Below are 27,331 nucleotides of genomic sequence, written 5' to 3' on the forward strand. Positions count from 1 at the left end.
GTTCCACGTTTTTCGAGATACTGTCTCACTGCATCGCCAGAAGGTAGCGCCTACCGCCGGCTGTTCCGATTTGGGACGGCTGATGGACATTTGATAACCGGCCGGCGTCTTTTTTCTTCTTGTCCTGTCCTGTCCTTTCCATCGCCCCTCGCAAACTTGAGCAATTGGCTTGTCCGGTCTCGCCTCCTCCACGCTCGCGAAGAGGCAAAATATAAGACGGCAATAAAGAACAACAAAACAGACATACCGATCCAAGCAAGGAAACCCAACGCTTGCGCTCCGATGATGCGCCGAAGGAGACCATGTTGAAGACATCCCCCATTCTCTCCCCCTCCAGCGCCTCTCCCTCCAGCTTCCGAAATGCCTCGAGATCCTCTCAAGATTCTGGCTCCTCTCATCCCTCGCAAGTGCCAGCTATAAGCCCCAAGCCGGCGTATCTGCGCCGGCGCCTCTCGTCGCAGTCGGTGGCAGTTTCAGTCTCGGCCTCGTCGTCGGCCCTGTCTCCTGGCCACTCTCGCCATACCGATGCTTCGAACAGCGATCTTCGATCTCCCTCTCGGGCTTCCTCGTCCTCGTCCCCGTCCCCCTCAGCGCTGCCTACGACGACGACCACTAAGGTGATCGTGACGACGACGACCAACATGGGCCTCAACGACGATTCGCATACCAGCAGGCCTTCGCCCGCCCAGGCTCAGCTCTACAATGCCCTGTCACCGAACAAGCGTCGACTCACCACTGCTTCAGTCACTCCGGAAGCTTCTTCGACGCCCCCGGCAGTGGCTTCGAGCTCCTCCGCCGCCCCTCAGGCCCCTCCGCCGACCGCTTCTCCCCAGACTTCGAAACGAGCCAGGCCCGAAGAACGACCTCCCATTATCTTGCCCCAGAAATACGAATTCTGTCCAGTAGAGCACCTGGTCGAGCTGATCGCACACATGTTGGGAGAGTTGATTGCCACCAATGACGCCATTCGCATATCAAGCGGTGGTCTGACGCGGTTTCACTCTAGGTAAGCTTGCATGCCTCACTCTTTTAGGGGTCTTCTTATTCGTCCGTGCGTGTCTAACTCGGTATTCACCTGCAGAACCCCCCCTGGCATCTCGGTCAGAGACTATCTCCATCGCCTTGCTCGACATGCCACCCTCACACCACCCCTCCTTCTGGCAATGGTCTATTATATTGACCGACTCTGCGCCATGTACCAAGAATTCACCATAAACACACTCACCGTCCACCGATTCCTCATTACCGCTGCCACGGTTGCCGCCAAGGGCCTGTCCGACTCCTTTTGGAACAATACCACCTACGCACGGGTCGGCGGAGTGCGTGTGGCTGAGCTGAGGCTCCTCGAGCTCGAGTTTCTCTACAGAGTCGACTGGAGAATTGTGCCGAACCCGGAAATCCTTGTGGCTTACTATCAAGGTCTTGTGCAGAGAGCCCCCGGGTACGAGCTCGAATCAGATGGGTCGACCGAGAACGAGGACGATGAGATTGACGACGACGATAATGAGGAAGATGTTGCGCAGTAGTAGGCACTGAAGGGGCCGTTGGACGGAGACTTCCTACGCCACCCCCTCAAGAGCCAGGCCGATGCTGAGAGGCGGCCTCTTACATCAATGATACCCATCTTTTACTCCCACAGCACCTTTTCTTCGTGTTGGCATATTCTTCTTTTCGTCAGCCGTCATCTCATATTGGTCTTTTTTTGCCTAATACCAAGCATCTCAGATCGCCATCTCCCTACTACTACATGCTTGTCTTGCAGGTCAACCGCCCCCTGGAAAGCAATCTGCTGCTCTATTTATCATACGTTTTGCTCGCATACTCACGCGCACTCGGATACATCATTCGGATCATGGAAGGGGGAAAACATTGGGGAGAGGGGGCACCTGGCGTTATTTCTTATAGGTCTCGCGAACGGAGTATGATTGTTTTTTTTTTCGGCATTTCCTTTGTTACACTTTGCATATGTTGGATAGGAGGGCGGGCTGGCTTGGTGGATTTAGGATGAGGATAATGCATGCTCATGTATATAAATGAATCAAATATTTAGGTTACCATCTGACCTTGTGCTCGATACAAGCAATACTGGACTGTGACTCTGCACCAACTCGCAAGAAGCTTTGATATATGTAATCATAATAAAAGAGTGTTTATTCAGCGGCTATGAAGTCAGATACTAAAGCCTTGGTTATGTTAACACATCTCATCTGTACATGGGCAAGATGGGTCCATATATACCAAGACCTGCTCTTAGGCTATTGTTATTTACATATAGTAAAAGCCCTGTCTTGGCAGTTCCAATAGCTATCTGTAACATAATATATATAGTATATATAAAAAGGCTTCTATTAAATAGCATTATCCTGAGAGTAGGTCCTGTTGTACATGGGCCCATCCTGCCCATGTACAGATGGGACACATCGACACATCCAGGGCCTTAGGATTTGACTTCTAGGCTGCTTCAATTAGCAACTACTACTATTTCTCTAAACTACTTACCTAGGACTTTAGTAACAGGTCAAATCCACATAGAACATGACGGACCTTAGTATTCTGAAATGGGGAAACGATCATTTGTAGAGGGTGGCTGTAGCATTTTGAACTCGTTGAGGAGCAAGCTCATAAAATGAGTAAGTCTCGTTGATGTCTGTTTTTCTAGAGAGAGACAAGGGTTGCGTGTCGAACGGGAGAGGCGAACTTGCCAATAAGTTTCAGAAGACTATGGGATGAAGGCAGGCTTTTCGAGTCGAATTGATCGTGTAATACGTAGCGTGTTCTTTATTGTCGACGTAAACTAGCGTTATCTTCGGAATGAACTTGAAAGTAGCAATGCTGGGAAGCACTCTAATACCCAAGTGTGAGAGGGAAGAGTAGGGAGCACATTAGAACAGGCACCCGAGCATTTTACAGTCAAAATATCTGGAGGCTACACAGATTAATCACGAGTCAACACGCCGTTCAGTGCTGCCTAAAGCTGTCGCCAAGTTTTTTGTTGTAAAACTGGTACCCGTGATACAAGGTTTCACGGTCTTTGTTCATGCCCCTCCCTGAGATGTAAGTTGCCTAGAGAATTCACAAATCAGCACGCCTTTGAACGTCACCTGCAGCATTTCTTTGCCACTGTGTTATTTTTGGTGCAGAACTGCAACATTTTCTTTGTTCAGAAAGTGTCCTGGGCTTGGAATCGATGACACAAGACCTCAAGGTTCTCATAGACCATCCCTTTGTTCACGCACCCCATGTTATATGTGTTCATTGTCTTGTGTTCATTACTCGCTCCTGAATTACTGTATATAAATTCCACTTCCTCCCAGTTTGTTTCTTGAAAGACCTTGACAACTTCCCCAACAAACTCTCATTACCCAGAGTTGTCCACGACACGACGATTGTTGTGCTATAAGACATATTTATAAGGAGCACAAGTCTAGCAATCTTTGCACTGAAGAAAACTCTCTGAAAGTCAAACAACCTAAGAGAGACGGTCGATCAACTTTGAAACGTTGAGTGCCCAGCATGGAGCATGAACCAAGTGCCCAAGGCGCTACGACCAGCGACAACCGACTTCACTCAACTAGGTCTGCGGGTGAATATCTCGTGTGTTCCCACGGAAGCGCAATTATGTTCCACGTGGCCACTTCTTTAGCCAATTCTGAGCCCACTGAGCAAACCAAAAAGTATTCACATGAATTTATGGGCGGCGTAACTGACTACGAAACCTGGCTTATATTCGCGTGCGTATTCGACTTGATGTACTGGAATACAATCGGTCACCTTTTCAGACAACCCCGATGGGCGGACCAATATTTGCCTGCAGTCGTATGGTCAACAGCCATCGCTGTTTTCCTGTGGGCAAATTTCATTGAAGGGGACCTCATTAAGATCCTTCAGAGTTTTCATTTCGTCATCATTGTTTGCGCTTCAATCTGTTTCGTTATTGATAAATGTATAAACTACCTAACATCCAGGTGGCCTTCGTCAACTTTTAGACGAGCACCGAAACTGCATGTATAGGTATGTCTTTTGCTCATCGTTTAAGTACCATTACTTTCGTCTTGGAATCATTAACCAACTCAACAGGCGCACTGAGACGTGGCAGAGATAATGCAGATTGCAGCTCAGTTCTTAAGGGGGTCTTTCACAAATGCTAGTGGAATATGGCATTTGTTCATTTCGAGACGAAGAATTTGACAATCAAACACCAATAGCAGGGTTATGAACGCGTCGGGTGAGAAGAAGGGAAGTACTACTGGATCCGTAACTACAGCTTCAATTTTAATGTCATATTGGTGCTTTTGCAAGTCATCTCAAAGTTGCAATTCAATGCTGTTTATATCGAGCACAAGGTTTAAAGAGACGAAACTTGCCGCAAACTTATTCAAAATAACCAGGTGAGTCAATTACCATCTATTTAAGCCATGTGATCGATACAAACAACATTGAATTGTAACTATGAAATAGTTTGCAAAAGCACTAATATTACCATAACAAAGGAGCGTGTATCTAGCATCTCAATTGGATGCGTGTATTCTGAAATTCCCATCTTTAACCGGTGCCTGTCTCAATCTAGCCGGCAAACCCATGTTAACTTACTATAGTTTCCAAATACAAAATGACTCTTCCTCCTCGCCTGCCTGTATCTGTCTTTGCGAATATCAGTCTGAGCTACCGGTGAGGTGACTCTAGCTATTCGAGCCAGCCATGATAGCGCGGACTGGCTTTGATCCGACTCTTTGGTTTCGCTGTCTTCTACGCGGAATCAAGTTACTAATATTCCAGGCCTGTGATGTGTTCAAGATTCTCAAGTTTTACATACCACCTATACATAGGCAAGATGTGCATATCAGCCCTTATACCGGCGGAGACTTGCGTTCGAAGGTGATGGAATATTATTTCCGAAAACCAGAGCGCGCCGGAGGCAAATAACGGAATAGAATAAGCGTGTTTCTCAAGTGGCAGCAGTTGCATTATATACCCGGAACAAATGATCATAATAACTGAGAAGGATGCCCGTACAGGGCCACTGTAGTATTTTGAAATAGAAGTTAAGCAGAGCTAATAATTTCTTTGCAGTGTAGGGAATGGGGCAGCTCACCACACGAGATGGCTGTATGGGCGGTAAAGGAGAAGAATGCCAGTGAGGCCCCAAAAGATCATCGATCTTGAAGCAAAGGCCAGTCAGAATATTGCGTAACGGATAACAGGCTGAGATAAATGAACTGTACCCCGTTGTCACCGTTGGGCCCCACGAGTGATATTCTTGTTGTAACCCTAAGAACAGTATCGAGGGGATAGTCAAAAGGTGCGGCAGAAGAAGCAAGGACCACATTATTGTGTAGCGAAGTTATACTATCAGAATTAGAGCTTGTATTATCGCGAGGATGAACGCTACGTGGTGTGGATTCACTAGAAACTGTTAGGCGGAAGGAGACGTAGTATTTCTCGACCCGCTGAGGACTACATGACAAAGAAGTTAGAAAGATGCTCTTTCAGGAGTTCGCAATGAAGAAGATGTATAGCTTAATCAATGGGTTGTTGGTCTCATTGGAACAGTGAGTCCTGTTGACGTCTGTTCTTTCATGGGGAGACAGTGCTGCGCACTGAATGCAATGAACGAACTTGCCAACAGGTTCAAGGTATACAATTACGAAAGGCGTTTCAAATTGATCAAATTGATCTCGATATACGGTATCTCGATATACGGTTCATTCTCTTTCTTTTGGAGCAGACTGCTTTCTTCCCCAGGGTGAACTCAATAACTGCTGCCGGAATCTCGCTGTCACGGAAGTGTAAGGAGCAAGAGTAGGGGGGCTTTAGAATAGGCATTTTAAGCAGTTTTTAACCAAGAAATTGGAGGTAACACAGGGAAACTACGAATCAACACGGCGTTGAGTGTTGCCTGCAGCATTTCTTTGAGAATCGAATTCGTTGGTTGCAGAATTGCAGCAATTTCTTTGTTGTCAAATTTCCAGGACTTGGCATCGCTTAGCAAGGCTCCAGGGTCTTTATTCCGGCCTTGAGGCGTAGGTTGCACAGAGGAGTTAACGAATCAACACGCCTTTGAATGCCGCTTGTAACAGTTCTGTGGCTGAGTTCCTTTGTTGCAAAAAGCTGCAGCATTTTCTTTGTGGCAAAATCTCCTGGCCTGAAAATCTGCCACATCAGGCTTCCATGTCTTTGTCCAGGCCTCGAGACACAGGTTTCACAGAGGCTAACGAATCAACAACGCCTTTGAAAGTCACATGCAGCATTTCTTTGTAGTGAGATCTCCAGGACTCGTCACCAGTCACACAAGCCCTCAAGGTTCTCATGTACCATCCCTTTGTCCGCGCAACGATTCTGCCTAGGTCTCTAGTCTCTATCCAACTACTCACGACTGAACTCCCATATAAGCTTGATGCCTCTCTTCTTCTTTCTTAACAGGAAGTTGGCAGCTCTTCTGAACAACTCGCGTTACCCAGAGCTCAACTTGCTCACAGAACAACGCTTATTCTGCTATTAAGGCAAATTTATGAATAGCACTATTTCAGCAACTTCTGTCGACTCACAGCTGGTGAACAAAAAGACAAAATCTAGACGTCGGCTGACGTGAGAAAGACAGGTTTGAACGCCCAAGATGGAGCACAAACTAAGTACGCAAGATGCTACAGCTAGCAACGACCGATTTCGCTCGGTTAGAACTACATGTTATTATCTCGCAGCTGGATGTCTTTCTACGACTGCATTCTGCATGACCATTTCTCAGCTTACTGAGCAAGCCGTAGATGCATATTCTTGGAAGGCATATCGCGATTATATGCCAGTGCGTCTATATTCATTCATCGAAGGCCTAGATGATTACGAAGTATACTTTTTACTGTCGCTGGCTACGCTTTGGCTCTGCTTGCTATGTTTAAGAGAACTTCTTGGAGAAACTCGATGCCATCCCCGATATTCATTTGCAATAGCAGTCGCAACAGTTATCACATTCTTCACTCTTGCCTTGTCGACGGACTTCATTCAGGGCGATCCCATCAAATTCTGTCAATTCTTTCTAATCATTATCAATGCTTATACTTTCATCGGTCACATCGTTGACATACACCTAAATTGGCACCCAAGGAGGGCGGTTAAAGAGGGTTTGTTGGCTTCTGATAAGTATTGAATATGCCTCAATAGGATGTCTGGACCTGGAACATTTGATCATCAGTCAATACCGTTTCTTTCGTCCTTGGTTAGAGTCTGCTATCATCAACATAACTGAATAGGCTCGCTCAAGCATGGCTAAGATGGTAACCATAGTTGCAAGCTATTATTTTTCACGTCATCCATTACTATACTTAGCTCCGAAATTGTGAATGCCAGATCGTCCGTCGATATAAATAAAAGAAGTGATCATAAATTAAATTATCTTTTTTCCGTTTACATTATTGGTTGTACAGCAAGTGGAAGTCCAGTCAGTCCCCAGGACAGCAGGATTCTATCCTGAGATAAGCATAGTGTGCCACAAGAGAGTTATGGAATCACGTACCCAAAGATCATCATTGGGGCCCAGGAGAATAGATGCTGCTGGCTCCCTGGTAGAAGGACCAGTACCGAGAGACACATGTTGGCTTAAAACATCCATCTCCACATTCTTTCTTGGCGGCAGAATCCCCTGGCCTGAACGTCGGCCACATAAGGCCTCCAGGTCTTTGTTCAGGCCATGAGACATACTTAGGTTGTACAGGCTGAACGAATTAACACGCCTTTGAAAGTCACATGCAGCATTTTCTTTTTTGAGGCGAAATCTCCAGGACTCGTCACCGGTCATACCTAAGCCTTCAAGGTTCTCATGAACCATCTCTTTGTTCGCGTAACGATTTCACACACGTCTCTAGTTTTTAACTGCCCACGGCTGGATTATCATATAAAATTGATGCGGCACCCCTCGCCCCCATTTCCCCTCCTCCTGTTCCTCTTTTAACCGAAATCGACAGCTTTTCTAGGCAAATTAACGTTACTCGAGCTCAACCTGTTTACAGAACAGCGTATGTTATGTTATAGACCAAATTTAATCATAGCACAATTCTAACAGCTTCTGCTAACTTACAGCCGGTGAACAGAAGATTATCCAGACGTCTGTCGACCTAAGAAAGGCGGTTGTCCGATTAAACGTTCTAAGATGGAGCATAAACCCAGTCTGCAAGATGCTACACCCACTAACGACGAACTTCACCCGATGAGAAATATCTTTCGGCATCTTCTAGGTTCGTCCTGTATTGCGGCTGTGGTATACATGGTTATTTCTCATGTCGTTGAGCAAGCCCCCAAAACATATCATTGGAAGATCATTCTCGACTACATACCAGTGCTTCCACACTCATTCATGGACGTCCTAAGTGATCAAAAGATATACAATATATTGTTGTCAGTAATGACAGTGGTATACGGGCTGTGCATGGGACGGGTTTTTGATCCGCCTCGATAGAGTGGTTGATGTTCACTTCTATTCACAGTCACAACAAACGTGTTTAAAGAAAAGTGGGAGGAAGGGAGGAAGGAGAGAATGAAGTCGGGGGAGACTGAGAGAGGGGGATGTAGAGGCGACGTAGAGGTATAGGTATGGGCGAAGGAGCGAGATAGTTTGAGAGATGGTCGACTAAAGAGAGTTATGAAGTAGTAAAGGAAGAGATAAACCAAAAAGGAGGGTTACTAAGAGGTTGGCAGGGGGGAGGCCAGGTGTAGAGTTCGAGACAGGCATAGGAAAGGGTAGAATGAAAGGGTAGAATGAAAGGGTAGAATGAAAGGGTAGAATGAAAGGGTAGAATGAAAGAGACAATATTTTCCCCGGCATCTTTTTTTCTATATGAATCCCAGCATGTACTGGTATGGCCCCGCGTTAGACAATCCTCTTGCAAGTTCTGGGGATTGGAACGTCTCACTACATGTAGCATCGGTGATGTTGGGCCTTTTAAATGTGTCCGAGATATATACGTATCCATGAAAAAAGTTGGCAAATGATTTCCAGTAGATCCATCGGCAAACATCTAGATTGGTGTCTATAAAAGTGATGACCAAAAGGCAAACGAAAGCTAATGACACTCGGAGAGACATTCGGAGACACGCCAGCATTGCATTGACTTCAAAATAACCAGGTAGACGATACACAGAACGAGCAAAGCATCGATTCGATTGAGGCTTTAATACGTCAGAGGGACAACCTAACGCATTCGTCGTGGCCCAGGCACAGGGCCAGGAAGCTCTTGTAGTTCTATGCTTTGCCGACTTTGGCTTGCACTCAAATATATCATCGCCGTTGTGGTAGACAGGGGGAGCAACAAGACGGCTTCGGCGAGTGATGACTGTAAAGCCATAACGAACGGCAGCCAGATTTTCAGAGTGTACGTGACAACTTGTCGAGGGTTCCTACATATATAAAAAGTGTTAGGCAAGTGTTTGTCGCTTTTGACGTCCAAGAATTATTATAGACAGAAGACTTGCTTACTCTAGAAAGTACTGGCTGTGTATGAACATGAGCGAGATCCCTGATAATCCCCAGGAGAGAAGCATCCTATATTTGAAGATCAGTATAACATTCCTCCTAAAACCATAAGCCACGCACCCAAAAGTCACTGCAGGGGCCCATGAGAAGTGATGCTGCTGGCTCCCCGGCAAGAGTATTAGGATTGATAGATAGATGTTGGCTTGCAAGAGCCATTGTCTCAATCTTGCCGGGGATATCAGCACCTTCCACCACCACCCCATTCGAATCGAAGCAGCCTAGAGGCTGCCACTATCAGGTTGCGAGGGTGGCTGTATTGCCACTGATCTATTCTCGAGGGAAACGATCACCGGCGAGGCAAAAGATATCGACAGCATGAGGGGAAGCGTAACGGATTCAAATTAAAGACAAGCTCTCTGCGTATAGCAGGACCGTCGTCTTATCGAAAAAGAAATTAACAAATCGCAGTGAGAAAGTGAAACAACTAGGCGAGAACGAAGAACCGGGCACGGGGAGGAGAGGGCTATTTGGTTCCTCTCTCGTAATAACTAGAATCAATTCGAGGATCAAGGGCGAAGCAAGGAGAGAGCTGTTACGGCCATTCAAGTATGGCCTTGGATATTTAGGCATCTAATTGCGGATTTGCTAACGAAGGAGCAATGGCGGCTGGTAAGGAGAGTACCCAATTCCAGGGACATCCAATACCTCGCAAGGCAAACCAACAACTCACAAACTGCGCCTCTATATTTTTGCCTCGTCCGGGTTCCAGGGGGCTTTGAGCCTATCATTTGGATACGTATTACATCATTTATGCACATACTTGCATGTGAGGGAGTAAGGCGGCCACTATTGTTCAGATGCATGAAGTCTGCCGCTTTGGAGTACATAATACGGACCCAATCAGTCGTTCGAATTTGCCGCGTAAGATGGATGAAAGCTTTCGGACAATCGTATTGGAATACTAAATGGAGGCTGAGGCCTCCAGACTGCGTTGCACTACATATCCGGCTGTTTGTTATGCCTTCGTGGTTGAACATGGTTGGTCGTGATGGATTTTCGGTGAGCTTCGTCTGCGGCCTCATGAAGGAGGGGGCTTCGCCCAATGAGGCTCTGCCTACCCATTTGATCCGCGGTCCCTTTGCAGGGCTTTTCTCAAGGCGTCTCCAGCTGCCTTGGCCGATAGAAATATACATGAACCGCATGTGCCAACATGATTTCAATTCTGCAGGTGGTTTTCGTCCCATCATCAGCCCATAACAAAAACTTTCTTACATCTATCATTGCACTTCGATCACCGTCTCACGACAAGCTTGGAAATCGCGAAGTCGCTTTAATTCAACAAGTCGTCAACACTTGGCAGCGCTGCCGATGCGGCATTTGAAACCGGGTTAATGCCATCTTACCTGAATGCTGGAGAAAAGTTTCCAGACCACGAAAATTGGGAAATGTTCTTCGCATACGTGTTGTCAAAGCGGCCAAGGCGACCACCCAAATGCACTCCCCAATGTACTGAGCACAACGGCATTGACAATGGCTCTTAATATTGTCACGACTCGATTTCCTAAAGGACCTGGATCTGGGAACGGGACTTGTTGGAAGATATATCCTGTGAGAACGAACATAGAATCCTCATCTACATGCACACATAATATGATATCCGTCTAATAAAAATAGATATGCGATGCCTGGGCGCTGCAAGGCCACATACGACTGCCGCAATTTATCGGACAACCAACTTCCTGCGAAATATGCATTCTATTGGTCGCTATTATAACTTGTCTTCACTGGAGCTGTGTCTTCAATCTTTTCAGCCAGCCCAGATGGAAGAGCCAGTTTCTGCCCCAAATTATTACAGCAACGCTTATCACCCTTCTTCCTTTAGCCGCTCTCGTTAGAGATCCAGCCACGGTTTTCCTTCGACTTTTACCCATAGTCACAGATGTCTACATTTCTGCTTGTTACATCTTGGACTGTGCATATGAAAGAGAGCCAGAATGCTAGAGTGTCGTTCATATAAGGCCTTATCTTATGATCGATACAAAAGCCCCAACTACTACATGGCGTTTTTGTTTTCTGGTGTTTTCTTTCGTCTTTGTCTTCTGTTTACGCTCGATGGATGTTGATGGTGGGTTTTTCTTTTGCTCAGCAATTGGGCTTGTTTTCACCTTTTCCTCTATTTAGGCTCCATGGCCAATAGTGGTGGATATGTTGGATGAGGAAATGGGTTTGTTTTCACTCTGCCTTCTGTTTAGGCTCCATGGTCATTGGTGGTAGATATGTTGGATGAGCAAACATGGGTTTGTTTTCCCTCTGTCTTCTGTTTAGGCTCCATGGTCATTGGTGGTGGACATGTTGGATGAGCAAACATGGGTTTGTTCCCACTTCATCACCTGTTCAGTCTCTACGGATATCGATGGTGGATTTGAAAATTCAATTAGGTAGAACTTTTAGGTAGATACATATATTCAACTGCCATATTGCGCATACTAACCCTTCCTCAATGAGTTCTACTACTGTCGGGAAACGAGTCGAATATCCGGAAATTATGGCAGCAGCTCATCTGTACACTAAGATGGATGAACGAAAAGATGTAATATCGTCGCATTTCATACCATGTCCTCTCACATGGGGAGTTAATTGCAAATCAAGAAGTAACAGAAATAATTGACACGCTATCCATGCTCAGGGCTAAATACAATCAGGACGCCTCAACGGGCTATGTATGCAAGACTATATACAATTTCAAAGCCTTTTATATACTTTTAAACGTAATCTTGAAGAGAAAACAAACGGACCGGCCACATGATGAGCTACAGTCGAGCTGTGTATGCTTCATCTGACAGACAGACAAAAAAGTGTCGAAAAAAGTAATCCCAAACGCCATTTATGCAAGTTCAAAGTTTGCTCTACCAAAGAAGACTTTGGGAAACGTATCAGGCCTTTGGGAAACGTATAAGGTCTTTGGGTAACGTAAAATAAATTTGAAAAAAAAAATTTTGTGTGTTATATGCGTATCTCTGCGCAGAAATGCCGTAATAGAACAAGCATCGCTATGCAAAAACGTATTTTGGTCGTTTCGAATCGCCGTATTCTATTATTCGGTTGAGAAGGTACGTATGGAGAAGCGGTTCGATGTAGTTCGGCCGATGTGGGAGTATAGCGCGCTAATAAAAACAGTATTAAAAAGGTGATGCGGTTTTGTATCATAGGAAAGATATGTAGAGTCGATGCTGTGCACTTGGTTGGTATTATGAGATACGTTGTTCTGATGATAGGCGACATGGCATCATCACAGTATAGAAGCTCGAAGTGTTCAGTCGAGGTATATCATAGAGTTTAAGCCGACGATGGGTGTTGTCACCAGTGGCTGCGCCGGCAGAAGGCATTCAAAACTCGAGGCGAGGGGTATGCGGACGTGTGAGCTTAGACGATCGATCCACAATCATCTATCTAGTCGCACATTGAACGGTGAAGCAAGTTCAAATATTCGCTCGTCTTCATCAAGATGCCATAATCAAATCAGCCAGTATCAAAAGAATCTCTTGGACTCTAAAGCCTAAGCAACCAGACACTATCATGGTTAACTTGGCAGTCGGCTCTGGAAGGCTTTCGGGCGCTGAAACTGGTTCGAGCGGCTTTTCATTTCCATCGAGGTGCCACAATCAAATCGACCAGAAGGAAACTACTCCTGGGTTGATAGAAGACCTCGCATAGCAAAGTCCTCTGGCAGCGGTCGAGATTCTGTGGGCAACAATGTTCGATAATGCTGGCAGGCTTAGGTCTGGATTGATAGCTTTGGCCACAGCAATTATCTGTCCGGGGATAAATAATCCGAAGGTGTGGATAAACACCAGAAAAATGTGAATGTATGGTAGAACATTCGTATCTCCAAATTGTCTGCATACGACATGAATAAGAGCGACGCGCCGTAAATCTGGCGTTCGTGGCTCAGGATTCTATCATGACGCTGTTTGATCCGGTGGTCGTTTTTGCATCCATAAGCTCGCATGGCACAGGGTTTCGTAAACGTAAAATAATGTACATATCGTGGGCGTTGCTGTGATGCAGCGTGTGTCAAAGGCGATCAGCAGATTTTTAAAAGGAGGTGATGTCGAGGAGCTTTTAGTTGAACAAGAAGCCGTGTGTTGACATAAACGCGACATCGACAGCATGTATCCGTGATGGACGATCGCCATCAATCAAGCGAGTACGATCCGACGAGCTGCGGATAGTAACCGTAATCCTGGGGTTTGGGGCGAGTGTCTGGTTGATTAATCAGGTTGGGGATAGTTGCTGGTAATAGTATAGGTAGTAAAAGAGTTGCTGCATGGCATTGGGTCGGGCCAATATAGCCAGATGATGATACAGACGTCCCGCGGTGGGAAATATGTGCGGCGCCATATAATACCAGTAACGAGAGACACCGGTCCAGATTTCTCTGTCCCGAATGTCATCATCCTCAATGGCCATGCGATAGCGACCGAGGTCTCCAAGACACTATATCCAAGTATCTGCAAAGGCAGGGACAGTCTCATACAACAGTGCCATCATAGTATATGCAAGGTAGATGAACGTAAGCATGTGCTCCATCAAGTCAGGTAGGCGATGGCGAAGTAGTTCAAGAAAGCAGTGAATGCCATGCCGCCACATTCGCGCAGGCATAGCATATTTCGATGCCAGGCGCCATAGTGCGGGGCTTGCTGCAGGATGCTGGCTTGCTAGAAAAAAGTCGTGGTGCTCATGAAGCAGAGTACTATGAAGAGCTATTAGTGCTGGCAGGTCGATGCTGTTGTTCAGCGCAAATCTCAGCCAGTTCTGAGGGATGGGTGCATCATCAAAGTCGGTGCCCTCAAGTTCATTTAGTAGGGACTGAGCGTTGTCAACCTCGATACATTTAGTTTCGACCATAACAAGTCCAGCATATATGCCTTTGACTTCGGCGGCTAAGAGCTCCTGGACAAAAAGAGGCGCTTCTTGGCCTCGCTTCGTCTTTTGCAATGCCATCTCGGCGTAGGCATCACACTCGCGATATTGCTTTTCTTGTGCTTCTTCCTCGGGGGTCTTATAAGGAAGATTTGGAATTGCTTGGGCTCTTGTCAGCGATTTTGCGCTGCTGGCAGCAAAAGCGCTCGGCGCATCCGGAGCCGTCGCGGCCCAGGAACTGGAATGGGAAGCCCCAAATCGTCGAGATCTGGATTTCTTCTCTGTGCTGCCATGAAAATCATGGCGGCTGTTGTGGCTAGCGGCAGAAGCAATATCGCATCCGCAAGCGACGGCTGCAGCACCATCACAAACGGTAACCACACTTGCAGCGGATACAGTATCGTCCGCTGAGGGTTCCTGCAAACGAGGATTAAGCACTGCATTTCCGTCTTCCATCGCCCTCCGCAGGAATATTTTGTAGAAAAACTCACTCTAGAAAATATCGCTTGTGAAGAAAGCCGAGGGAAATGCCTGTTAGGCCCCAAGCGGCTAGAATTCTATCCTTGTATAAGCCCAACAAGTTTGATAACAGCAGAGGCAATGACTTACGCAAATGTCGCTGCCGGAGCCCAGGAAAAATGAGTCTGCTGGCTCCCCGGCAGGAGGACTAATGCTGATAGAGAAATATTTATCTGCAGTAACCATTGTTTCAAGACCATCGCAGATATTGGTCAAGATGTCCGGATTGAATACTACTTGAAGATGGGACAAGAAAGACAAGGCAAGGTTACGGGAAAGGAGAAAATTGATGAGAGAGATCACAAGAGGCAAAGCAGGCTATGCTACTTTCCAAAGCAAGTAATGAGAAGGAATATGCAAGTTAGATAGACGAGATGCTATATGTGAGGTTAGAAGTTGATGTAAAACAAAAGTATTAGTGAGGAAGAGGGATGAGGATGAGAGACGAAACTCGAGAAGAGCTCGTTGAAGTGTGAGGAAAACGTGTTCGATATGGCAAACGGAGGGAAAAGAAGGGTAAGAGGTTGATAGACAAGGGACTTAAAATGGATCAGGTATCGAAACGTAGAGGCTTTCGTCGCCAACACAAGGCCCGACGGCGGAGAGATAGGAGGAGGGGGCGTGCAAGGGAGTCGGATTTCCTAAAGAGTTCGTCTTACATTAGCGTCGCCAGCCTCTCAGGGATGAGTTGGATGCACACCTTTAATACCAAGCCCGTAGCCTCTCATCAACATGGTTCGCGCCCAGAATACAGAATGCAATCAAGCAATGTTCAAGTAGCGTAAGGCAACCAGACGTAGCGCGGGGGCTGGGAGGCAAGGGGATTGCCTCACTCCCCCCTAGTTGGATCCGATGATCCTCGTAGGCGGAAAATGAGGGGTATTCTTGAGATGCCCCCGAAGAATCTTCTGCCTGTTTTTGCTTCGTAATGAGGCTCAGCAATGGAAGACACATGTTAGCTGATTCTTTCATATTTCGCGACATTGAGTGTGCGCTACCAAAACTTTGCGCAGTCTACTTACTTTCTGTCATCTTTGAATAAATGATTTTCAGCCTCGAAATATAACCATATACTTGAATACGTTCGTCAGGCCTATGTTGGAACGGCATGACACAGCAACCTCTTACCCATCGGCCACAAAGAATGACCAAAGTGTCGGAGCGGCACAAATCTACGCTACGGCACAGCAGGAGGCAAATCATGACAGTCGCAGACATTCTACATGCAACACCCTGGCGGCATGGGGGTTGACGGCGGCGTTAAATATCATTCCAGAGCAGTTCGGCAAAGGATCTGAAAATAAGGGATGTTGGAGGATATATCCAGTAGGATAAGCAACCCCAACCGTTCACAGTAACTGCGCTCTGACATCTTGAGATGACGATAGACGTGTAATTCCGTGGCGGTGCGAAATCAGACGCACTTGTTTTGGTTCCAGGATAGACGATACTCTTGCGAGTTGTGTTTGTTTTTCATAGCGGCGGTTACTTTCATCTACTGGAGTTGTGTTCTTCGCCTTTTCAGCCGGCCAAAGTGGAGGGACAAATATCTGTCGCAGACCTTGACGACGACATTCATCGCTCTCCTTCCATTTGCGGCGGTTATCCAGGACCCGGCCACAGTCTTTCTTCGCGTTTTACCCACCGTCGTAGACGTGTGTGCGTCTGCGTGCCTTGCCTTGGACTACTGTGGGCAATGACGACTTCGCATTGCGGTTGAGCTCTGTGGCTCGGAAAGGCTGGCTGCGAGTGATGGTGGATGTGATCGCAAGGAGTTCCGTGGTTCTGCATTTCTGGTTGTTTTGACTTAATTAATGTCAGTCATGTTCTTGTAATTTGCGTAATCAGCTCTCAAAAGCACTCATGAGAGTGTCTTCATTCCAGTAGCATCAACATCAATACATCTTCATACACGAATGTACTACATGAGTAGATTATTCGCTTTCCATGGGAGTGTGGTCATCCCAGTAGCATCAGCGTCAGCACATCTTCATACATGAATGTGCTGCATTAGTAGAATCTTCGCTTTCCATGATTTGCACGGAAACTACGCGGTTCGCCTTTCATCCCACGCCATAAGAACGGTGTCACTTACTCTGGAAATAGAGCGCTCACATCAATTACTCCAAAGAGGGCCTTTCTGCGCGTTGGCTCCAAGTCTACCAACGCTGGCCGACACTTACCGGTCACAAGGCAGCTTCATGCCAAGCGGAAGATTTCGGTTTGCAGGGGTCATCTTTCAAAAGGCCACGCTTGTCTGACAAAGGACCATCTCGGCAGTACTTACTGTGGCAAGAGGGTGTTCCACTTCGGTGAGACATGTTGGCCTGGTTAGAAATCATTGACTGATCGGGTTTACTTTGTTGGTGCTTTAGATGCCAACAGGCTCTCCCGGGATAAATGCTTAACAGACCGCTCAAGTCTGCCTTTTGGAAAAAAGGCAACCTTCCATGTCTGCGGGACACATTTGAAAGGAATCCTTGGGGCGTCGACTGATAACCAGTAAAACGACTTCGCTCACATGGTGCGACAGCGGTGGTGATGCTGGCACGTCATTTCACGCGCACTATTGGCTCTTGGTTAAGCCATATTCGCCATGGATACAGCCGCCTAGTCCAGCTGAGATGGTGTGTGCATGCAGCCACGCCACTTGGCAGGATGACGAGAAGAATGTCCGCGACCCTTTTGCCTCATGATCAGGATTTAAACAAGTAGCCCCGGTTTAGAAGCCTGCAGACACGGGACGTTGGCAGCCCCCGTTGGCAGATTGGCAGGATGTTGGAGCAAATCGTGATGGTAAACTGGCGATGAAGCTGTCAACCAGCCCTGCAAAGCTTAGGACATCTGCATGCGCACCATTTTAGCTAGGAACACGGAGGGGGTTTGTTTTAGACAGTTGCCTTTTTTTCTCTAAATGAGTTGCCTTATTTTAAATATTCGCAGCTAGTGGAATATAAACAAAATGTGACAGAAATTAAAGGCATCCTTATCCATACAAGGTAAGTGAGATGGAATCTGTGTTTGAGGTTTGAGATGCGGTGCCTGTGTATGACGTCCCCCATTGTTGGGACCCCAGCACGTGCTGCCGAAACCCACCGCTCCAAAGTACGTATTCGGCACGGAGCTTTAGCAGCACCAGCAGGTACCTTGCAATGCTCCACCATTGCTTGCCTTATCGCAATCAAGGCCAGGTAACGACACTTGCTTGAATTCGTGCTGAGCCAAACGCAACACCGCCTTCAACAGCTTCTCAGCAAGTCTCCCGCAAAAGTACAGACTCAGCCTTGTGTGGGCATCATGCGCGTCATTGCCCTCCTCTCGGCCCTGTGTGCCGCAGCTCTGGTCCAGGCCGATTTCCACACGGCGCAAATCTATGTCCAGCCCGTCGAAAACTCCGAGTCGCCCAGCCTCCTCGCCGAAGTGGCATACGATCCTAGCATCAGCGGGTCGTCCTCTATCATCTCCTACGAAGCTCCTGAAATCCCGGAGTCTACACAGCTAGTCCGCGTCGGGTTGTACGACGTCAAATCTGCGCGGTGGATATCTGGCACAACTGTTGCCTCGGTGGACAACTTTGGCAAGGGGTTTTCGCCCAATTTGATACTCTCAGTCGATGAGAAGGGAGAGCTTCTCAGTGCTGCTCTCAAGGGCGTAAGGATCGATGCGGGTCAGACGAGAGACTTTGGCCCGCAAGCGGTGGTGCTGCCGGTGCTCAAGGGCAAGCAGCCAGAGCTGAACAAGCCAATTGTTCTGTCGCCAGAGGGAAAGAAGGTTGAGGAGGTTGAGAAGACGCCCCTTCAGAAGTACGTTGCGACTTGCATCCCCAGAATAGCATGTGATACTAACTGCACACAGATACTGGTGGGTGATTGCCATTATAGTGTTCCTGGCAGTGAGCGGAGGCGGCGGCGAGAAATAGAGCCGACAATTGACACATACATCAATCTGAATATACGCTTCCGCGATGGGATGACCGCTGGCAAGGGTTGAGCTATTGCAGTTGTTTTAGTGATCCCTGTCCTCTCAACACTATCTAGGTACATGACTATAATGCTTTTCTGTTGATACATAATACCCTAATTCAATACGAGTACTATTGCCTGCCCATTGATTCATTTACACGTCTAACCGGTAATTGCATTGCACTCTGGTTCATGCTTAAACGATCTAACAGCAATTATCCATCCATCTCCCTTGTTGCCTGTCCCTTGTCTCCCGATCTTGTCTGAGATGAACCCACGTGACTTGTAGACACAAATCTCGATACGCGTTAATCCCTAAGTGGACTAGACGTGTTGTTGCGCACCCAACCTGCGTCTTTCAATTGGTGAGTTGCCTCCATGTTAAAAGAGCTCGAAGCACTACCCGATCCACCTCGAGCTCGCCCGCCCTACTTATACCTTACCAAAACACTGACCGTTCACTCTTCTCAGGAGCTCTTCATCCCTTGGTCATTTCCCAATCTTCCATCTTAACAAACCACTTTTCGCGTACTTACCTGCACCCAAAATGTCTGACGGAGTCACCAACCCTCACGGCGAGGATTCCTTTGCTGAGAGCAAGGGCAAGGGAAAGGCTGTTCAGGACGAAGTTCCTCACGACACCGCCATGGATGAGGATGACGATGAGGACGACGATGACGATGAGGATGAGGATGAGGTAAGTTCATATGCCATCCACGCCCATATAGTGTCTGTCCGCAGTACCAAGTAGCTAATAACGGTCACGGTAGAATGCTGAGCCAGGTACATTTGCATCATAAGCTACTATTTCCCCAACAGAGCTATGGACCATCTAACCACTTTGAGCAGAAGAGGACGGCTTGGAAGAAATTGACCTGAACAACATTGTCGAGGGTGGACGCCGCACTCGCGGTGCCCAGATTGACTACGCCAGGGCCGCTGAGCAGACCCCCATGGAGGACGACGACGAGGATGAGGATGACGAGGACTTCCAGCCCGCCCACGAGGACACCGAGATGGACGGTTAAGCAAGTGCACCCCTTTGGCTTCCGATGCCATTGGATGACTGACAAGTCTATGATGTTAATGTTTATGGGTTCACCAAGGTTAAAAGCTCGGGTGATTGGGAGGGGAGCTGGGCATCTATCGAGGGGGATCCCAGTATCTTAGCCGATGGGTCATGTAACGACAAAAAGGTTCTCTGTTTGCTATTTAGCTAGGCGTTAGTTGCCACCCTGTGTTGGGGGAAGAACAGAGACGATGAAAATTGCACACGCCGCCATTGAGGCCGTACACGTACTGGCTGCCCGCATCGTGTTCTTGGAGCCTTGCTGTGTGTCCCGCCATTCCCCACACTGAGTGAATGGCCCACCAGTGGTTAAGCTTCACCGTTCGTTGCTAGGGACTCACGCATACCCTAGACAGATGCAGCTGAGTACCGTAGACCTGGGTTTACTATCTTATATCGAGAGTACAGCCTCCAGACAAGCAGATATCTCGTAGAGATTCAATCACTACTGTGTATCGGAATTTGGATCATCTATCGGAATGCCTATTATTTGCACAATGATCCCCGTCCAAGAACAAGCCACAGCAGCGCTGGTTGGCTTTAGCCGCCACAATGGCCGGGTACGTACTCCCCTTAACCTCCAAAAAAGTTGCTAACGCCACTCTTAACAGATTATGGTCAAGACCACCTAAGCCATAAAACTGCTACATGGAATATTCCAACTTCCTCCAAGGGGCATTTTCTTCTCGACAATAAAACGCCTTCTTCGTTCTCTTCATACAACACCCCTTTTAATTCGTCGGCTTCTTTGTTTTTATAGTGTGGTTCTTTCTTATTCCATTTTCATCATGTCGCAAAGGTGAGTGACCTCAGATTCAACCTACCCTATTCGACGATTCCCGCCGCAGAGGCAACATTCGACGATGCACGCGCTCGACGATTCCCACGTCGCGCCGTCATCCTGGGAGGCAATCCACGATGCAAGAGCACACGGCTAACCACTCTACAACCGCAACACAGATTCGGAGCCTCGTCACTTCACCAGCGCGACTCCCGCAGCATGCTCTTTGCGGGATACAACGGCGGCGATCAGTCACAGCGAACGAGACCCAGTCCGTCTCCCTCGCCCAACGCCGGCGTAGGAGGAGGCTACGGATACAGCAGCTATGGGGGATACTCTCCTTCAATGGGCAATGGCTACGGCGACGCCGGGTCGCCCTCTAACTCGTACCGAACTGCGACGCCCAACAAGAAGGGGCAGTACAGCGACGCGGTGCTGAACGAGCTGGAGAGCCAAAACGACGAGCAGGTTTCGGGCATCTTGGGAAAAGTCAGGGTCCTCAAAGACGTAAGTTCGGCGTATCCTTCGCGTATCCCCCCTTACCTGGTCGCGAAAGGGAAGGGAGACAAACAGGGGATACACAAAGGTCAAGGCTAACTCGGAGCGCGCGCAAATACAGATGACGGCTGCCATCGGCGACGAAATTCGCGAATCCACCGCCCTCGCCGAGAAGATGAACGACACCTTTGACTCGACGCGCATGCGCCTCCGCGGCACCATGAACCGCATGCTCATCATGGCCCAGCGCAGCGGCGTCAGCTGGAAGTGGTGGCTGCTCTTCTTCTTTGCCGTCGCCATGCTCTTCATATACGTCTGGCTGTTCTAAGAGAATTTCCCGAGGGACGGCTTAACCTATTGTCTTTTTTATCCGGCCTTTCACGAAGAGATACGATAAAATGATGTTGATCTTTTCTTTCTGTTCGCTACGATGTATATTTCTTCATCATCCGGCTTTTTGGTTTTTCTCGGACTTTTCCGAGTTCTCTCTTTGCTATAACGACCGATGATTCTTGGCTGGTGGCTGCGGCGGAAACCATACGCGCTTTCGCTTCTTCGCTCTCGGCCAAAAATATTTGTACAAGATGCATCTTGGGCTGGCGTTTGTGGTGTTTGTTGTTCCTCCATCTTCTCCCCCCCAAATGGATACGTGGGTTGCCCAACTAAGGGGAAGAGAGGAAGAGGAGCTTGTCTTTGGCTGTGAAATAAAAGCGAGTGGTTGTTTTGTGTTTTACTTTTGATACAGGCTAAGGCTATTTATATAAATGTTTTAATATCATTATCAGGCTAACTACTAGCTGTTAATCTTCACATCTTGATCCGTCCTTTCATCAACGAACACACTACTTCAGCCATTTGCATTCTCTCTATGTGATATCAAAGGCATTATGCCACCAGTCTTCGTATACAGGCTGGTGCTTCATCTATTTCGTCCTTGAGAAAGGCTCTCTAAAAACGGGGGGTATCTAAGCTATGTTTCCTCTCCACACAACACCAAAAAACACCTACTTCCTCTGACCTGGCCTTCTCCTCATCATCACCGCAGGGCTACTTTCCATCATCATGATGCTGCTCTCGTCCTGCGACAGCAATGCACTCAGATCGATGCTTGGGCGGGGACCCGTGCGGAAGCCCGAATGGCGCGGCAACGTGGGGGACGCAGGGGCTGCGAGGGGTGTAGCGCGCGCCGGCATGAAGCTGAGGTCGTGTGTGTCGGTGGTATCACCTTCACCTTCTTCATCCTCGTCTACATTCACGTCCACATCTTCGTCTTCATAGCTCTGTCGCTCTCCAACCCGGGTGATGCTGCTGATATCAGCCTCAGAGTCGGTGTGCTCGTACCCGCCGTCCTCAGCCTCGGGGATATCCTCATCGAGATCGGCATCCATGTCACCTGCCATGCCATCGTCCAGGTTCCCATCGTAGCCAAAGTCATCCTCATCGAGTATCTGTTCTCGATCCTCGTCTTCCAATTCTTCACCATCGCCGTATACGCTGCCATCCGCTTCCGGGTCACCGCGGATAAGGGCTTCCCGGAACGCATCGTCCGTCATTCTCATTCGGGCATGCTCCAATGCCTCTCGTAGAGCTTGGTCATCTGCCTCTGCTTCTCTTACTGCCTCTTCGTCATCATCATCTTCTTCATTCTCCTCGTCTTCGTTTTCATCATCCTCGCTATCGTCGCTGCTTGGATCAAAGCCGTCGTCTGCATCTGGAATTTCGTCATCTAGATCTTGTGCCCCATCGAGCTGTACGTCATCCATCATGCCGTCATCCATCGTGCCACCACCCTCGGCTTCCGCCAGCTCCTGAGCAAGTTGCTCTCGTCGCATAGCTTCCTGGTGCTCTTCTTGTTCACGCTTCTCCTCCCGCATCTGGTGCAAGGTCTTAGGTACTCCAGGAGGTTTTAGCCAAGTGCTGCCAAAGTTCTGCACATTCATTCGGCGTCGCTGCATCTTATGCTCATCTGCGGCAAGGCGCGCAAGCTGCGTTCGCTCCAGCATCTGCCCGCGCTGGCGCGAATGCGTCGGTCCATGGTGGCCATTATTCGGATCTGCATGTAGGCTATCGACAGGGCCTGGGGGGATGAAGGGATTCCTAGAAGACGAGTACCACAGAGTGTGCGACTAAATCCCGAGTCAGCTAGTGGCTTTTGAGCATGGCTAATAGTCAAAGGCATTCTTACATCTCGCGGCGTAAAATCTGGGAGTGTCGCAAACATTGGAGAGCATGACCGCGTAGGTCCTGAAGCTGTCAATGTCAATGGTAGAGCTTGTGATGATGAGGTCTAAGAGGTGTGGGTTATTTGTTGATAAGACGGCTGGGCTGGGGACTGTTATTGGTCCAAGACCCGCACGGCGTTTATGGCGTCTATGGCTAGGCGCGCACGATAATCACCGGGCAACCAGCCTATGAGGATGAACTTGACGCTTATTACACAGCGTAAGGAGGGCTAACTTGATTCTCCGTATTGGAAGCCCTCTGATCTTGAATTCGGTAGCGCTTGTTGAGATGTGTAGGTAAGGTGTAATAATGGATTGATGAAAGGTTTTGGTTATCTATTACAAAGCCGGGGGCAGGGCTTCTTATATATACGCAATCTACGAGATTCGCTGAGACAAATCAGTCAGGAATACTCTGCAGTCAATAGTGCTATCTAGTGTAAGCTTTCTATGGGAGATAGTCAAACCTTACAATGTATCTCGCAGTCCTTTTTGAGTCTTCTTCACCTGTAAAGTAGTGCTTGTTTATACGGGCGCTCTTTGCTTTGTTTACCGCCAGCTATTTACTAAACAATTGCTCCAAAACTCTCACCGCCGCCATAGTTCAGGTTTACTTCGTAATATACTTTATATCGTCTTGTCCGCTCAAAGATATAACTTTCTATGTCCTCTTCTCGTAATCAGTGGATGATTCTGGACAAGTCTTATACTTTGCCAATCATGATCTGAGTTTTGCCTTTTCTCTTCCTGTTTGTTTATATAAATCCCTTCTTCCCACGGAATTTCCTCTCTAGATTCATTCTTCTTCAGACACTCTTCTTCGGAACTCTTACGATAATTCTCTTCGCCTTCAAACCGTTCAAAACAACATCGATACTCCAACCGCCACCTTTGTCCTTGCTATTACCACTATTATTGATTTTCTTTTTGTTTACCACAACAAATCCCATAGACCAACATGGCAGACGCGAGTTCACGACCCTCCATATCTGTGGAAGATTCTTACTCTTCAATGTTCTCTACCCCCGTGGAAGATTCTTATTCTTCAATGCCCTCTACCCCTGTGGGGGATGATTCAATGCCTTCCACACCTATGGAGGACTCTTCGATGCCCTTCACATCTATGGAATATTCTTCACGAGCCTCCACACCCGAGGAAGATTCAAGATCCTCTACACCTGGAGAAAATTCTTCACGATCCTCCACACCCAAGGAAGATTCTTCAAAAACTCCCGCCCTGCCTGACTCGCTGATGCGAAGGTATGAGGAATGCCTTGATCGGCAGACCCAGGAGTGCGCCCCAAAGTCCGACCGCATGAAGATTGGCGAGATTCTCGAGGAGCTTGAGGAGGATAATGATGCGATGTACATCATTGGTCTAGTTCAAATGTATAAGGGCCCAAATGCAAAGATCAAAGATGATTTATATGAAAGTAAGTCTCTAGCCTCTGCAATGTTTGCCCAAACATCCCGTTTCCTTTGCAACTTATCCAATCCCTATGTTCTTGCTTTCGTCTGAAACTATAATAACTAACTTGTTTGAAGCTGGTGAATTCGTTTTTGATATAAGCACTTTACCGGATTCGACAATGACGATGATCTGGAAATATCTGGTAAGTTTATTCTAACGAATCAACATTTACACTCAGTTCTAACTGCGGATTAAAACATAGTCCAGGAGAGGTCTTCTTTGAATGATAATGCAAACATCTTCCTATTTGTTTGATCATCGCAGGGAGCATCATGAGAAAATACGCACAGGGATTGATCAATACGACGGAAGCCACGAAATCGACCATGTCTTTTTGATTATTTGTTTATTTATTTGTTGGATTGTTTGTTCTTCAACGAAAACTACTCGACATCCTCTACTCGACCACTCTCTCGCATATCCTGCACTCAATAATGACTATACTACGACCTCACGTCAAGATGCCAATTTTGCCATTCAGCATCCCGCATCAAAAGTAATACTAAGTACTAGCTAAACATAGTACCTAGTAGTAGATAGTTCAAGAATTGGATACCTAGCTCTAATAGACATTCACGTATTGCCTAATTTATTACCTACCTTGTAGTTAAATGCTTGTAGTAGTAAATAAACGGCTCTCCTTCAAATCCGGTTTCGATGCTCGAACTCGTCGCAGTCGCTGGGATGCTGAATAAACATTCCCCAAATCACTACCGGTACACATATTTAAGCGCAAATTATTCCGTGCGTCGTCCCTAAAGTGTTTTAACACAATTCGACGGATCATTTACGAGCAATGCTATAGAAAGTAACCATTATAATAGGCACATCTAAAGGGATTGGTGTAGCTCATCCACCGTGTTCGCCACAATCGGCAGCCACCCTCAAGCCATGCAGGGATTGTGGCTGCAAGGCCAAAAGGGGATATCCATCGGAGGCTTTCTGGGATGACTCAGATGTCAATCGAACGATGAGGCACAAACAATAAAAAGCTATTCAGGGTCTTTTGTGCGTTCATTCCTCTTGGCACGTTGAGAGACAAAGTGACCAGAGTCAGGGTGGATATCGGGAGTTTTCGGAATGCCAATGTACCCCCATCCTCATTTTCCCTACTATGGGAAGCTGTAACATGGGGGGTAGTACTCATGCTCCGTCTTCGGTGAGCAACAGCGTATTGAGCCGCGCGCCCTAGTTGTAACCATCGGGAGTTCGTCTGCAACGTCGTCGGCATAGTACCAAAAACAGGATGTGATATATGGACATAAAGTAGTAAAAGCCGAGTAATAATCCGTCCGAAAGTGAAGATGCCCTAATACCGGCCGGTTCTCTAAACTCCCCTTTTGTCAGCATACTCAGCGAAATCAGGCACATGTCATCCTCTCCGTAGAGCTTTGCTTGTGTCCTCCGTAAACGGCTGCACAGAACTGTAAGCGGCAGATATTTCAACCCGGCTGTAAGGGTTGAAGAGCTGATGACAGGGTTCAACAGCTTCGAGTCGATTCAAGCAGCAGCATGAAGACCGACTTCGGTCGAGTCATCCATCACGTTGGCGTAATGTCGTAGCTGACTTCTTGATGCTCCGTCTCACGCAGCGCTTCCGTTGCCGAGAGGCTTCTCCCTGTTGGTATTTATAAGATTCTACTACGAGGCCCGAGGCCCTCACCAATCTGTGATGCATTCACCAGTGATCTGGAACAAGGCCACGCCACACACCCCCCCGGCCCCGCCATCTGGCTCGGGAAAATAGGCCCTGGTTAATTAGGAGTCGACTGCGGAAGGAATAGGCGCCGTTGTATTTTATCCTGACAAGAAGCATAATGCATGTACATACGGAGTGGATTTTGGTGTGGTTAAATTAGGACGTTCCAAATTGCCAGAAATACAACAAATATTGCCTCAGATGGAAACGGCTCATTTGTTTGGGCTGGTAGGTAACCATGAGGCGAAAGATGGCGCACCCTGTGGCCGTTAGTCTGTGTGTTTGCTCAAAAGTATTTGTACCCTTTCTTGTCTTGGAGCTGTACGTCGTTGAAGTCGCAGTACAGTCCTATCATGAAGACGTAATTTCTGTGTGAACTCTGTAAGGGCACGGCTGGTAGCATCTTTGGGGTACCTGCTCGTAACGAGTACGTGCAAGTAGCAGGGCCATCACCTCATTTCGGATGTCACCATGCCTTGTGTGAGTGCAACCATGGACCATGGAGGACCCTCAAAACGAGACCATCTGCCTTTGTGGCGAGATGGCTCGTATCAGCGCCAGGTAGCCCCAGGCTATTTACTGCCGCTATCTGTAGCGTTGAAGGTTCGGGCGACGGGCCGGCAATCTTGGTTGGCCTGAGATAAGGACAAGTAGCCAGTGGCCGGGATGCTGATTGGCTGCAGGCGCCAGTTTTATGATGTCGATTTTTTGACTGAGCAACACCGAA

At 47.6% G+C, this 27,331-nt stretch overlaps 7 protein-coding genes across 7 annotated transcripts; 5 read left to right on the top strand and 2 right to left on the bottom strand.

The window, feature by feature from the left end:
• Positions 1 to 302: 302 nt before the first annotated feature.
• T069G_08531 (cyclin domain-containing protein) lies at positions 303 to 1,526 on the top strand (the record flags this gene model as incomplete). Its single annotated transcript, XM_056175741.1, has 2 exons — positions 303 to 1,006; positions 1,082 to 1,526. The coding sequence occupies 2 exons, from the start codon at positions 303 to 305 to the stop codon at positions 1,524 to 1,526; spliced, it is 1,149 nt and encodes a 382-aa protein (XP_056026690.1).
• A 12,431-nt stretch (positions 1,527 to 13,957) lies between these two features.
• Positions 13,958 to 15,088, bottom strand: T069G_08532 (uncharacterized protein; the record flags this gene model as incomplete). Its single annotated transcript, XM_056175742.1, has 3 exons — positions 13,958 to 14,800; positions 14,875 to 14,940; positions 14,993 to 15,088. 3 exons carry the CDS (start codon positions 15,086 to 15,088, stop codon positions 13,958 to 13,960), a joined length of 1,005 nt encoding a protein of 334 aa, XP_056026691.1.
• Positions 15,089 to 18,199: 3,111 nt separating this feature from the next.
• T069G_08533 (uncharacterized protein) lies at positions 18,200 to 18,821 on the top strand (the record flags this gene model as incomplete). The annotated part of the gene is made up of 2 exons (XM_056175743.1): positions 18,200 to 18,705; positions 18,758 to 18,821. 2 exons carry the CDS (start codon positions 18,200 to 18,202, stop codon positions 18,819 to 18,821), a joined length of 570 nt encoding a protein of 189 aa, XP_056026692.1.
• Positions 18,822 to 19,411: 590 nt separating this feature from the next.
• T069G_08534 (histone chaperone domain CHZ domain-containing protein) lies at positions 19,412 to 19,892 on the top strand (the record flags this gene model as incomplete). Its single annotated transcript, XM_056175744.1, has 3 exons — positions 19,412 to 19,561; positions 19,635 to 19,647; positions 19,714 to 19,892. 3 exons carry the CDS (start codon positions 19,412 to 19,414, stop codon positions 19,890 to 19,892), a joined length of 342 nt encoding a protein of 113 aa, XP_056026693.1.
• Positions 19,893 to 20,721: 829 nt separating this feature from the next.
• Positions 20,722 to 21,540, top strand: T069G_08535 (membrane fusion protein use1 domain-containing protein; the record flags this gene model as incomplete). Its single annotated transcript, XM_056175745.1, has 3 exons — positions 20,722 to 20,732; positions 20,894 to 21,221; positions 21,334 to 21,540. The coding sequence occupies 3 exons, from the start codon at positions 20,722 to 20,724 to the stop codon at positions 21,538 to 21,540; spliced, it is 546 nt and encodes a 181-aa protein (XP_056026694.1).
• A 676-nt stretch (positions 21,541 to 22,216) lies between these two features.
• On the bottom strand, positions 22,217 to 23,433 carry T069G_08536 (apc15p protein domain-containing protein; the record flags this gene model as incomplete). The annotated part of the gene is made up of 2 exons (XM_056175746.1): positions 22,217 to 23,338; positions 23,398 to 23,433. 2 exons carry the CDS (start codon positions 23,431 to 23,433, stop codon positions 22,217 to 22,219), a joined length of 1,158 nt encoding a protein of 385 aa, XP_056026695.1.
• A 959-nt stretch (positions 23,434 to 24,392) lies between these two features.
• On the top strand, positions 24,393 to 25,128 carry T069G_08537 (uncharacterized protein; the record flags this gene model as incomplete). Its single annotated transcript, XM_056175747.1, has 3 exons — positions 24,393 to 24,867; positions 24,980 to 25,047; positions 25,108 to 25,128. 3 exons carry the CDS (start codon positions 24,393 to 24,395, stop codon positions 25,126 to 25,128), a joined length of 564 nt encoding a protein of 187 aa, XP_056026696.1.
• Between the last annotated feature and the right edge of the window lie 2,203 nt (positions 25,129 to 27,331).

The sequence above is a fragment of the Trichoderma breve genome, chromosome 5 (assembly GCF_028502605.1).
Source record: "Trichoderma breve strain T069 chromosome 5, whole genome shotgun sequence".
NCBI classification, from domain to species: Eukaryota; Fungi; Ascomycota; class Sordariomycetes; order Hypocreales; family Hypocreaceae; genus Trichoderma; species Trichoderma breve.